Below are 12246 nucleotides of genomic sequence, written 5' to 3' on the forward strand. Positions count from 1 at the left end.
GAGTATGGTGACGAAAGTCATACCGCGTTCAGGGTCCAACAGGTTTGACAAAGCCCACGAATACCATGGATATAACTCAGTTCATGATCGCTAGATGTGACGTCAAGAAACATATCTCAATAGTCAAAACCCTCTCTGTGCATATAGACGCAAGTATTATGGACTCATCAGCCAGCTCCAGACAGCTCCAGCCAGGCGTTCAAGACTTACAAATCGATCCTCTCGGTAGGGGTACGTACGACTTATAAGTTCCAAGACTGAAGCCTGAAATGATAACCGCGCGGTCATCCGTTTGTCAAAGGACAGAATAAGACATAATGACAGCTTTGCACGAACTCGGGGAAGAGAAAACGGTGAAAAGCGGTAGCAACCTTGTGCAAGAGGAGACAGTTCGCAGGTCGATTTTATCGCGGTGTAAGACCAATTTAAGAGTTTCATGCTCCTGTCAGAGGTAATAGAGTGCTAGAGAATACGGTCGACGTAAAGGCTGGAGAAGCTGAGTGATATGATCATTCGGGATATGGTCGGACCAGGCAAAGTCAACTCCATGTGTAAATCAAGACAAGTGTGAGTTATTTACAAGGCTCTAGAACGCAATGAAGGTGCCGAGAAAAACACGAAGTCATGTCTTGAATGACATGAAGAATAAGCTCTGCACATAAGCAATAGTAATGAAGAACACTTCAGCCAAGTGCATTGAACACTATCATTCCAGGAGTCTCATCGATGCAATTTACAGACAGCACTTGAAGATTGGGAGTGTAATTGTAACTATGCTCAACAGAGTTTACGAACTCATATTGTAGATAAGCAATTACACCTAAGCCTGGTTTCCATGTTACCGAACGCGACACGACTGAACACTACTTCGAAATACTCATAAAACAATGAATAGGAGACTGCCTTAGTGGTTTGTTCATTACAAATTGTCTATTGTCTGAACTTCTCTGACTTGATGCTATTCCACTAGAGAGAGGTCCTTGACGTCTTTCAACCTCGTTTGCATGGTCGGGCCTAGCTTACGAAGTCATCGTGCAGCCAAAGTACTGTAGCATGCTCTCGCGAAAGCTGAGACCATCTTCAGCATTCAGATCCCATTTAGTCAGCCTCTCAAAGCCCATGAACCCTCGATGGCTCTTGCTCCTACAGATACATTTCCCTGGCCCCCAACTCCAAGAGGTCGTATTCTGACAGCTTTCCATTGTCGTAGTAGTGCTCCAGGTACGCCATATCATCATCCTCTACTTTAGTCATTTGCTGGTGGGCCTCGGATGAAAGCATCATGGAAGTGGAAACATCCTCTTGTAACGGTTAGCAAAGTCTCGCGAGTGGGGACGTGTCTACTTACTGGGATGAGGGTTCTTGGTGAGGAATTCCTCCGGAGTGGTGTTGGCGAGCTTGCTGTAATGCTCATCCAATACTTTGCGCCGACTCTTCTTCACATCAACGGTTTTGTCGTCCTTGTTGACACTGGTTGTCATGTCGGTGGTGTTCTTGTTAAGCTCTGCAGATGAGTGCTCGGCAGTTTCAGGAGCATTCTTCTTGTCGGGAATCGACTGTTCCTTGGGAACATCAGCGTTCTTAGTAGAGTCAGTAGCCATCTTGAGGTGATGGTCTGTTGTTGCTTGAGAAGTAAGGTAGGTTTCGAGGTTGATTGTGTCCGGGACCGCGTGCTATGCAGAAAGGAAGCGAGAGAATAATGTTGATTGAAGGGAAGGAAGCGGTTTTGGAGGCAGCCGGAAGGGAATGAAATGAGAAAAGCCGAGTTGCCAGTGTCTATCCGCGGTGGGGCTGCCATACCACTGTGAATTGCTGCTATGCGACTGTGCAGCAGTGGCAGATAGGACTCTCGTAAGATTGACAGTGGCAGGCTGCTATCATCGGACCCGAGATGAACAAGGCACTCTTGCTTGCTTAATGATGGAGGGACCGTCAGGTTTAAGCAAGTCAAGAGAGTTAAGTTTCGGTATTGATTCAAGCGTTAGCGCGTAGATATCAAGAGGAGAAAGAAGACTAGGGATACAGAGATCAGGTGGTTTCAAAACTTTAGATATTGAGAAGTATAACTTGCCGCCTTTTACTACGAAATACCTTTAAGGAGCAGGCTCATAAAAAGATTAGAGATATTTAAACTATGCCCCCTCTAGCGGTTTTATTGGTGTTGCAGGTTGACCCAGGCGCCTGGAGTATCTCAGCTCCGGTTCAAAAGTAATAGGATTTCCTACAGCAGACTTCCATTTATGCCCAAAATATGGAGGAAACGAGCTTCTGCCACGTCGTTTCATTACAATTTAGATGCTTAAAAAAGCCATACTGGGTAGGTATCACGGATACCAGCTAATTGATGGTTGGGGGCTCCAAGGTACGTGAAGAAATAGACATATATCAATTGATGTTTCCTTAGGCCTGTGCGTGGAAATGTCATCGTATAACTGTAGCCAGGCAGTACTTGGTGGCTGACCAGTATCAGAATAGTTGGTCTAACTCTATATGGGCTAGTCCGGCTTGTGATTGGACTACTCATCTCGGTTATGCAGTCTGACAAGTCTGACTGTCAGAAAGTTGACAATATCAGCAGCGCTCTGTCATCTTTTCCCAACCGAATTCGTCAGCTTTTTCTTCCACATTAGCGTTCTCTCAACTCTGCCCAGACCCAAGCGATTTATCCATCATGAAGCCCAACTGGGAGCCATTTGTGAAATCCACTGAAGATGATTGGACTGCTGTACCGGACCCTGCCCAGCGAAAGCGGATCCAGAACAGGCTGTCCCAAAGAGCCAGGCGTATGTAGTACGACAACGCGCCTACGCGAAATGGCTAGACTGATTTGTTCCAGGCTCACGACTTGCCGGTAAACAGAAGCAAGTGGCACAGTATGAGGTTAATGAGGACGCGGGAGCCCTTGTGAGAAGAGATGCAGGTTCCAGTCCTGGGCAATCATCTACCGAGGGCTCAAGCATGGCTGTCACAGAAGTGTTCGATGCAAGCCTATTTCATACCCAATACACATCGGAGCAACCCACAATGGACAGTCATTACCTCATCCTGACCGACCTGACCGCCGCCACCGCTCTAGCCGTCATAGCCCAGCGTCTCGACCTAGACTGCCAGCGGATACCAGGCTTCAACATTAGAGCCTTGGCAGACAGTCTTCCATCTAACATAGCGCCTACTCAATTACAGAAGAGCGTCCCTCACCTGTCATACCTAGACATGCTGCCCTGGGCATCATTGCGGGACAAACTCCTCAAGTCTCTCTCTATTATTAACGAAGAAGAATTTGCGCGTGATATGCAGTATGGAAGCTTGAAGGTATGGGGGATTGTACCATGGGACCCGATGGGATGGGAGGTTGGCGAAAGCTTTGCGAAGCGGTGGTGGTTTTTGATGGATAGTGGGATACTTCAGACGACTAACTTCTGGAGGTCTCAGCGGGGAGAAAGGCCATTAACTCTGGCGTCTCTGCAAAGCTGAACGATTGATTTCCTATCTTTCAAACTAATTTTATGTTCTTTTCGATTATCTGGTAGTTGCGAAAGAGCGCTGTTGCAGGAAAATGTATTCTGACCACAATTTCTCTCGGCTGCTTCAATCTGACAGTCGGAATGACCAGGGTGTCAGACTCTATGAAGGAAATGACAACATTGGATGGATAAGCTGAAACATATTGATATATAAAAAGAATAAAGGTATTTCTTCCTTTTCCTAAATTATTGTAGAAGACACATTCCCAGCATCATTTTACTTGTACCCGACGTTCTGTCACTCTTGACTTATCATCATGCAAGCTGCCTGGACGCAACTATTCCCACCCAAGCCTACTTTTACCGAGGATAATGTTCCTTCACTAGAAGACAGAGTCTTCATGGTGACGGGGGGAACTAATGGCGTCGGCCTAGAGCTAGTCCATATGCTGTACTCCAAAGGAGGCACAGTCTATCTTCCCGCCCGGTCCGCCACCAAAGCACAAAAGACTATCGACACCATCAAAACCGCATACCCAGAGAGCACTGGCAGTCTCAAGACACTTCACATCGATCTTAACGATCTTGCCTCCGTGGCAGCCTGTGCCTCTGCCTTTCTTGCGCAGGAGACGCGTCTCGACGTCTTGTGGAACAACGCGGGTATTAGCGCTGCACCATCACACGAAGTTACTGCCCAAGGATATGAGCCACAAATGGGAATAAACTGCTTGGCACCATTCCTTCTCACAAAGCTCCTGCTCCCCGTCTTGAAGCAGACAGCTCGCAGGAACCCTGGTCCTTCGACTCGAGTCATCTTCACAGGCTCAGGTGTAATGGACATGATGGCCCCTCCTGGAGGCATTTCGCTGGCCGAGCTTACTCCCGGCAAACAATCCAAAGACCCAACACACAACTATACCATTTCCAAAACAGCAAACTGGTTTCTCGCCTCTGAATTTGACCGGCGTGTGCGTTCAGATGGTATTATCTGCATTTGCCAGAACCCTGGAAACCTGTCAACCAATATCTGGGACCGCGTGCCGTGGCATCTCAGAGTACCGAACAAAGTCTTTCTGCATCCACCGAAGCGAGGAGCTTATTCAGAACTCTGGGCTGGGGTCAGCACAGATGTTAAGCTTGAGGATGGTGGTAGGTATGGCATCCCTTGGGGAAGATGGCACCCGAGCCCGAGGAAGGATCTTGTCCAGAGCTTGAAGATGAAAGAGGACGGTGATAGTGGAATTGCAGCGGACTTCTGGGATTGGTGTGACCAACAGACAAAACAATTTGTATAAGTCAACGAGATTCCTACTTATCAAGATCGGGCGTATGATCAACAGGGTACGGTTCACGGATAGATAATGGTATAGATTGACAGGAGGATATTTCCAATGACAATTACAACTCATACATTTACCTAACTCATCCTATGTGTCCCGTTGCTAATGGTCTATACAGACTTTAATACGAAGTTCTGCAATCTTCCCTCTTCATAAACCTCGGCCTCCACCAGCCTATCCGTCTCCTCTATCCTTCCATCGCGAAGTTCGAACCTAATAACAGTCGGAATAGCCGATATGTTCCATGTGAGCTTGTGCGGGTTATCCGATTTCTTCCACCTGTAGAATCGTCAGCCAACACTGTCTAACTGACTATATTGATCACCCACCCAGGCCGGGGACCGACGCTCTCATAAACAGCCTTGGGCCCGTCCGGCTTGCCGAAGGTCTCTTCCAGGAATGGTAATGCAGCTCGAACATCGGAGCACCACGGTGCACCGGTTTCCTCATCGTTGGAACTGGTGAGAATGACATAGATTGGCTCGTCACCTCTGGCAAGAGACACTAGGTCCTTGGGGCTCGACAACTGAACGTCGTTAAGTATCGGCATGATTTCAGCTATGTGTTGATACAGGGATATGTCCTGCGTGTGACTAGTGCAGACTATTTATCCTTCTAGGTAGGTGGGGATCAAGGCGATGGTGTCATCAGACCCATGGATTATTACACCGCGACCTGACTCATACTTCCTCTCTAGCGCTATCTGTTTTATTCAGAAACAACCACAATGCGGAACCCATTACCCCGCCAAAACCCTGTCGGCTCAAGACTCCCGCGATAAGTGCACGTCGCCTTGGCTCGACCACTCGAAAAGCACCCTCCTCGCAGAACTCTCCTGACTGAACCGTCCGCATCTAAATCCTCACGGCCATCTGAGATTTCCCATGGGTACATGTACGTTGGCGTCGCCATATCTTTTCCCCATAAGGTTGTGCACCATTCCCATACTTGTCCTGTCATGTCGTAGCAGCCAAACGGTGAGCGGGACTGGGGAAATAGACCGACGGTGCATTTGTTGTTTAGTGCTAGTTCTTCGCAGTTTGATAGACTCGTTGCGAAATTGGTTCCCCATGGGTAAACGTTCTGTCCTGCCTGAGGCTCGCGCTGATCTCCCCTTGATGCTCTCTCCCACTGGGGTTCTGAAGGTAGTCGCACAGTTTGGTTGGGACCTATTTTACCTTCTTTCCTCCATTTTTGAGTAACCCATTGGCAGTATTCTCTGGCGTCATGCCATGTGAGATCTGTCGCTGGTGTGTTCCGCGAATAGGGATCATAGCCATCTTGGCTGAGCCAAGTACGACCAGTTTGCTGCACAAACTCTCCATAGTCTTGGTTCACGACTGGAAACGCGCCGATTTTGAAGGGGCCAATATGAAGCCTGTGAACAGGCCTGGAGTTAGGATGATTGGACGATCCAAAAAGGCTTGTTCCTTCTGTGACTGCGACCAACTCTGTCAGATCGCGCGGATCTCCAAATAGTGAGAGATAGCGACCGGCCATAACCCGATAGGATAAGGGGAGGGTTCCAATCTCGACCACCTTAAGTAGGCGCGCGATGGCTTGGGTGACCAAGGGCGTATTGTTGAGGTCTATGAATTCGGAGGCGACAAGTGCAGCATATTGAGCCTGTTCCTCATCGAGGTCATACTCATGCCGGTTTAGAAGTTCGCAGATCAGCTTCTCCTGCTTTTCTCCCTTTGCAAACCGATTCAGAAGACTTCGAATAATGGGTATTGCCGATTTAGCATCTTGGTCAAAGACATCCAGTATCTCCTGAAAGGATGCTGTCTGTAGCTGCGCAGCCACTAAAAGCTCTTGAACTGCAGTGCACAAAACGAATGGCCATTTCTGTGTCGTCTTTGTCAGAGAATTAAGCTGGCCGTGCCGCTGATGTTCCCATTCGTCCAGCGCACCATGTAGAAGATCTTGAAGTGCTTCGGGGTTTAAAACCGTTAGCCAAGCATCCAAGGCACATTCTCCGGTATCCCCGACATGCCCTGCCGCTAGGGACAAGGTAAAAACAGCTGGTCGTGAAGCACCGTTTCCAGAACCATAATCTGTATCCAGATTCAGTTTTCGAGCAAGCTCATATCTTTGAGTCGTAAGTAGCGGTAGTATTTGGAGCTTCGCAAAGCCTACTGGCAGAGTCCAGTCTTGAGTTTCCTCGTCTCTACCCAGTACGAGCAGCCTGACGTGCGGTCTTGGAGTAATAGCGTTGGCTATAGATGTGATGTGCTTCATCCCTTGCGATCCTGCTTTTTCGGTGCCATCCAGTATAAGAAGCAGTTCGTCATATGCTCGTTCTTTTTCTCTACTGTCCCAAGATTCAAGAATTGCAAGTAAATTGTCGTCAACATCTGCAAGGTCTTGCGTGTTGGCGACTGTGACGAGCAATGGCAACGTTCTCAGCCCACTCAATATCTCCTTCCGTCTTTCGCCGCTTTCATTGCGGGGTATTGCGTCTCTGTCTTTCTCAAAGACACCGGTGGTATGGCCAAATATCAGGTATTCTGCAAAGGTCGTCTTGCCCGAGCCACTTTGGCCGGTGAGGAGTAAGAACCGATTGTCTCGTACGGCTTCGAGTGCAGAGACGTAGACTGCATCCTCTCTCGTATTGCCACCTTTGTGCTTCCGCAAGCCTTTTGCTGCTTTGTCTTCAATGGTGAGGTTCACCAGTAGAGGGATGTAGCCTTTAGATAAGAAAACTTTCTCATCATTGCGGGTGGTGAATAGCGTCTTTTGACCTAACGCGACTCCGGCTCGCTCGACCGAACACAAGTCCTCCATATCTTGTGACTTGATCTTGGTGTATGGGCGTGGCTTAGAATGCTTGACACCCCAAAATGTGTCAAGTACTGCATGAACGGGATCAAGACAAGGCTTATAAACGCGATTGAAATTGTTTTCGATTCCTAGTATCCACATCGGCAAAGCACGTCATTTTATACCATATACATGCCATTGCCTCCATGGGTCTATGATAGACGTCGTTTGTTATCAACCATAAGAGGTAACACCGTCTAGATAACATAGTAACAGTGAATTGAACGGTCTAGTAATGCCATGAAGTCTTCCTGAAGCCGCCGATCTCGGAATATGATGAATTTGACTGTCTTCATTATTTGTTCCTGCACCGTGCCTCTCTACATACAAAGCTCTGTTCTTCGACTCCAGTTCAGCATGCTTGTTACTCTCCGCGACTCTTGGTGTCTTATTCTACTCCAGGAATTTGTAACTACGTCGATTTTAAGTTGAACTCGCCTTATTTTGCCTACAGTGAATTATCCACCACTTTTCTAAACCCTAACACTACTTCTTCCGGCCATACAGATACTTCATCGCCGTGATGCTCAAAATGGCGATTCCGCCAAACAGGATCAAAATCTGGTAACCATACTTGTACTTTGGGGCATCGTATGTCGGAAATAGGACCACTGTCCTAAATTAGCTCTCATCTACATATTATACGCGTCATGTGAAAACTTACACGGCACCCAGAGGACCCAGGCATAAGACACAAGATTAGCTGTTGCGACCAAAAGCTGCCTCGTGTTGGTATCAGCGGCGTTCAACCCATATGTCCAACTCTGTTTCATGCATTAGCTGTGACCCTGAGAATAATACAGTGTCACTTACAATCAGGACAGGAGTACATGCTGAGCCGGCGTAGGAGATGTAGTAAGCGAACATGAGAGCGGACTTGGGAATATCCCAGACCGAAAGAAGAATATTGGCTACAATCATCAGAAGCGTAAGGGACGCAATCAGCCAGTAGTACTGCTTGGTTCGGTCCGCAATCATGCCCCAGGCAACAGTTACAACGATGGCGAGCGCATTCCCACCAGTCGGTAGGTAGTTGATCTTTTGCACGCTGTATCCCTCTGCCTTGAGCCAGAGGTTGAAGTAGCTTGTAGCTGTGTGGCAAGCAGCGACCATGCTGCGAGGTATAAGCCACTGCGGTATGGAAATCGGTGGGATTTGGACTTACGTGTATGGGATGACAAACATCCAAATCCTCCATCCCAAGTAGATTCGCTTGATCTCAGCCCAGTTCAGTTTGACCTGCTCTCTGACGCCAAACTTGGCAATCCGCTCCTGGCCATACTTGATATGCTGAGATATGGTAAGTTTACTCGTCAGATTTCCTCGAAGATTGACTCACTTCTTTTGTCCAGTAGAAGGCTCTCGTGTTTTGTGGGTGATCAGGCAGTCCAAAAAGACCCCAGATGGCCACGGGAACTGAGATTACTCCGTCCATGATGAACAGCCATCTCCAACCAGCGAGGCCATGACGCCCGTTCATACTACTGTATAAACCAGCTTGAAGATATCCGCTGAACATACTAGCGATAGACTCAACCTCGAGAAGAATGGCCAGGCGCTTTGTCAGCTCATTGGGGCCATACCAGCTGCCAAGCATGGCGATGTATCCAGGAAAAGCGCATGACTCAAACAGGCCTGTGAAGAAACGCAAAGCGTACATCTTTTGGTATATCAGCCAGTAAAACTTGGAAGATTGGAACTAATATCTTACCACTTTGATGCTGTGGGTGAAGCCCATGCCAATGACCAAAGCCGACCAGCATAGCTCACAAGTTGGAATCAAGATGGAAGGGCGGATATGGCTTAGCTGCAGCATCTGAGCTGGGATAGTACCAACCATGATGCCGAGACTAAACCATGTGCCAAGCCAGTTCCGTTCATTGCCGTAAAGTTCGAGATCTTCTTGCATCCCGCTGACAAAGGCGTTGCCTCAAGAGCGTTAGCGAAGACCTATAAATCCAAAATACTTAGCTCAAGAACTCACTGTAATTGGTCTGGTCCAAATACTTGATAAAGTAGCCAAGCAAAACCGTTGGACTAGGCGCCGTTAGCTAGACGTCTCGCTAATGCAATGCAGTGCGGGACGAGAAAGAAGCCGCGGCACTACTTACAAGAAGATCAGATCTAAACGTCTGACATATGCACGGTATTTGGGATCTCCGTCAATAGAGTCCCAAAAGAAACCAGCAATGCGACGCCATTTAGAACCGGACTGTGCATTGGGGTCAGGACCATGGTCGATGGCTTCTGTGTCCAACACGGGACTGGTTTTGGCGTCGAGGCTAGGCTTTGTCGCGACTTCAGCGTCACTGTGACTGTGGGTATCAATTTGATGGGCCATTTTACCGCAAGCTTTGTCTTTTGCTTATCATGGCTAGGGAATAATCTGGCAGTTATATAAACATGACTGGTGATGGACACGAAATTGCCCGATAGAGTGCAACACCTTAGTCAAGAAAGATCAACTATTATTTTCCACTATGGATCTATTTCCCCTAGTTCACAATCCAAAGGCAGAGTTTCATCGAGGATGGAAACAATTCCATCTCTGATCGCACTATGGATTTAGGCGAAGCGGTGACAACTTTCTGTGAAGAGCCTGATAAGCTGATGGCGCAATAATAGTCTGATGGTACGACAACAAGCTAGTACTAAAATGCCAAAGCGACATGAGAGTACATGGGATCAGTATGAGAAGCTGTCAGAAAAAGAGGTATTTCTATGAACTTGCTCCTCGATTTCTCCCGACCAATGCCATTGCAATCCGCTATGGTGTCATTCAAGACGTGGGGCGGCGTCCACAATTAGAAGCCATGGAACTGGAGCAGTCGATATTGATAAGAAGACACGATAAGTCGACTCCGATATTAATCGCAATCACAGAATATAGCCAGAATGTCTGATATTCTTCGCATCGTTCTGGAAAACGTCGACTTTCGTCTGCCCACGCAGGTGACCGATGACAACAGTGTCCTCGCTCTCAAAAGCTTAGTCTTGGAACCTTTGATACGATGGCAGCCAGACGGCGAGGTCCTACCAGGGCTCTTTGACCGATGGGATGTTTCAGACGATCAACGAACATGGTTCTTTCATATCCGAGATGGTGCTGTTTTTCACGATGGAAAACCTTGTGACGCCCTCCTCATTGTCGAGTACATCAAGGGCTTCCTTGACTCACACGATTACTTTGGCATGGCCTGGAGCTATAGTCGATATTTTGCCAACACGGCATTCACCGCCCAAGATTCCAGGGTTGTCAAGATCCAGCATCAAGAGCCTTTTGCAGATCTTCTAAACGTCCTCAATGACTTTTGGCCGTCGAGGATTGACTCAGATGGAAAGCCAATCCTCGGCACGGGTCCGTATCGTGTTGTCGAATTTACGCGACAAGACAGCGTTGGATCTGCAACACTAGAGCTGGTAGATCTTGCTCAGCACCCGAATTGGCCGCGGAAAATCGTTGCTACGGCGGCTCGCAGCGGTGAAGAAAGGCTGAAGCTTTTGCAAGGTGGACAAGTTGATGCAGCCTTGAACCTGGAACGCATTGACGACCTGAGCCTTCTTGAATTCCAAGCCTCGCTACGGTGGGGAAGAGTTCTAAGCACATTGTCTGTCATCTACTACCTCAATTGCCCAGAGGGAATCTTCTCTTCACCACAGGTGCGCCTCGCTGCCAATCTCGCCATTGACAACCAAGCTCTGGTCGACGAAGTCTACTTGGGTCTTGCCTCACCAGCTGCAACCGTCGTCAGCCCTCACCATCTTGGCTTCGAGGAAGCAAACCTAAGCCCCATACCCTATGACCCTGAGCGAGCGAAAGAGCTAATCAAGCACCTCGATTTGAGCAAGCCTCTTCGCTTGCGCACGCCCGAATGGATGCCGGAGCACGCTATCCAGATAACTAAGTTCGTCAAGAGATCTCTAGAGGCCATCGGTTTCAAAGTAGACGTCGAGATCGAGACAAATCGTCCAGAATACGCACGTTCGATAGGTCTACGGAAGAACATTGGCGACCTAGCTTGTTTTGACTCGACGCCTAACACGACCTTTCGGGTTCTAGACGATAAGGTGTCGAGCGAATCACATGGTACGTGGTGGCTGGGGTATCATGATGATGAGTTTCAGAGGTTGTTTGCGAAGGCGAGAACAGAAACGAAGGGAGACGATAGGAAGAAGGCGTATGCGGATGCTTTGAAGAGGGTACATGAAAATCCCCCATGGTTGTATATCGCCCATCCGGATGTCGTTTGGGCTACCAAGCCTGGAGTCAAGCTCAGTATTGGTCCATCTGGAGTGTTGGAATTAGGCAAGTAAGTGCCTAAATTAAGCTGAATAGGTTCTTCATCAGGCAATGTACTGGGGACAAGCGGAAATGATGAGGGAGTCATTTAGAACTCTGCTGTTTGTTTGCAACAAGGCTTCACTAGACTTGGTAGAATAGTGCAAGATAAATAATACATTGACGCTATCTAACTTTCGTCGGTGAATATCTGCTCTGTCAAGGCACGTTCATGCACTCCGAGGAAAGAACGCCCTCCTATGACAGAAACGGTTACCCTGCCCAGAAATGCATTTGTAATCTCCGATGATGAATCTGCCAAAGTGGAGTGCGATCGCGG

General features: G+C 48.1%; 7 protein-coding genes; 3 read left to right on the forward strand and 4 right to left on the reverse strand.

Annotated features, from left to right (window-relative positions):
• Positions 1 to 1143: 1143 nt before the first annotated feature.
• Positions 1144 to 1601, reverse strand: FFUJ_14625 (uncharacterized protein; the record flags this gene model as incomplete). XM_023576580.1 has 2 exons in its annotated part: positions 1144 to 1301; positions 1349 to 1601. The coding sequence occupies 2 exons, from the start codon at positions 1599 to 1601 to the stop codon at positions 1144 to 1146; spliced, it is 411 nt and encodes a 136-aa protein (XP_023429943.1).
• Positions 1602 to 2671: 1070 nt separating this feature from the next.
• FFUJ_14626 (uncharacterized protein) lies at positions 2672 to 3474 on the forward strand (the record flags this gene model as incomplete). XM_023576581.1 has 2 exons in its annotated part: positions 2672 to 2783; positions 2837 to 3474. 2 exons carry the CDS (start codon positions 2672 to 2674, stop codon positions 3472 to 3474), a joined length of 750 nt encoding a protein of 249 aa, XP_023429736.1.
• Positions 3475 to 3781: 307 nt separating this feature from the next.
• FFUJ_14627 (related to light induced alcohol dehydrogenase Bli-4) lies at positions 3782 to 4759 on the forward strand (the record flags this gene model as incomplete). Its single annotated transcript, XM_023576582.1, has 1 exon — positions 3782 to 4759. One exon carries the CDS (start codon positions 3782 to 3784, stop codon positions 4757 to 4759), a length of 978 nt encoding a protein of 325 aa, XP_023429737.1.
• Positions 4760 to 4914: 155 nt separating this feature from the next.
• FFUJ_14628 (uncharacterized protein) lies at positions 4915 to 5354 on the reverse strand (the record flags this gene model as incomplete). XM_023576583.1 has 2 exons in its annotated part: positions 4915 to 5083; positions 5134 to 5354. The coding sequence occupies 2 exons, from the start codon at positions 5352 to 5354 to the stop codon at positions 4915 to 4917; spliced, it is 390 nt and encodes a 129-aa protein (XP_023429738.1).
• A 158-nt stretch (positions 5355 to 5512) lies between these two features.
• FFUJ_14629 (uncharacterized protein) lies at positions 5513 to 7591 on the reverse strand (the record flags this gene model as incomplete). The annotated part of the gene is made up of 1 exon (XM_023576585.1): positions 5513 to 7591. The coding sequence occupies one exon, from the start codon at positions 7589 to 7591 to the stop codon at positions 5513 to 5515; it is 2079 nt and encodes a 692-aa protein (XP_023429739.1).
• Positions 7592 to 8113: 522 nt separating this feature from the next.
• Positions 8114 to 9968, reverse strand: FFUJ_14630 (related to transporter protein; the record flags this gene model as incomplete). XM_023576586.1 has 8 exons in its annotated part: positions 8114 to 8238; positions 8292 to 8391; positions 8441 to 8741; positions 8793 to 8917; positions 8967 to 9287; positions 9339 to 9556; positions 9612 to 9664; positions 9739 to 9968. 8 exons carry the CDS (start codon positions 9966 to 9968, stop codon positions 8114 to 8116), a joined length of 1473 nt encoding a protein of 490 aa, XP_023429740.1.
• A 554-nt stretch (positions 9969 to 10522) lies between these two features.
• On the forward strand, positions 10523 to 11941 carry FFUJ_14631 (uncharacterized protein; the record flags this gene model as incomplete). The annotated part of the gene is made up of 1 exon (XM_023576587.1): positions 10523 to 11941. The coding sequence occupies one exon, from the start codon at positions 10523 to 10525 to the stop codon at positions 11939 to 11941; it is 1419 nt and encodes a 472-aa protein (XP_023429741.1).
• Between the last annotated feature and the right edge of the window lie 305 nt (positions 11942 to 12246).

This window comes from Fusarium fujikuroi, chromosome FFUJ_chr04 (genome assembly GCF_900079805.1).
Source record: "Fusarium fujikuroi IMI 58289 draft genome, chromosome FFUJ_chr04".
Taxonomy (NCBI): Eukaryota; Fungi; Ascomycota; class Sordariomycetes; order Hypocreales; family Nectriaceae; genus Fusarium; species Fusarium fujikuroi.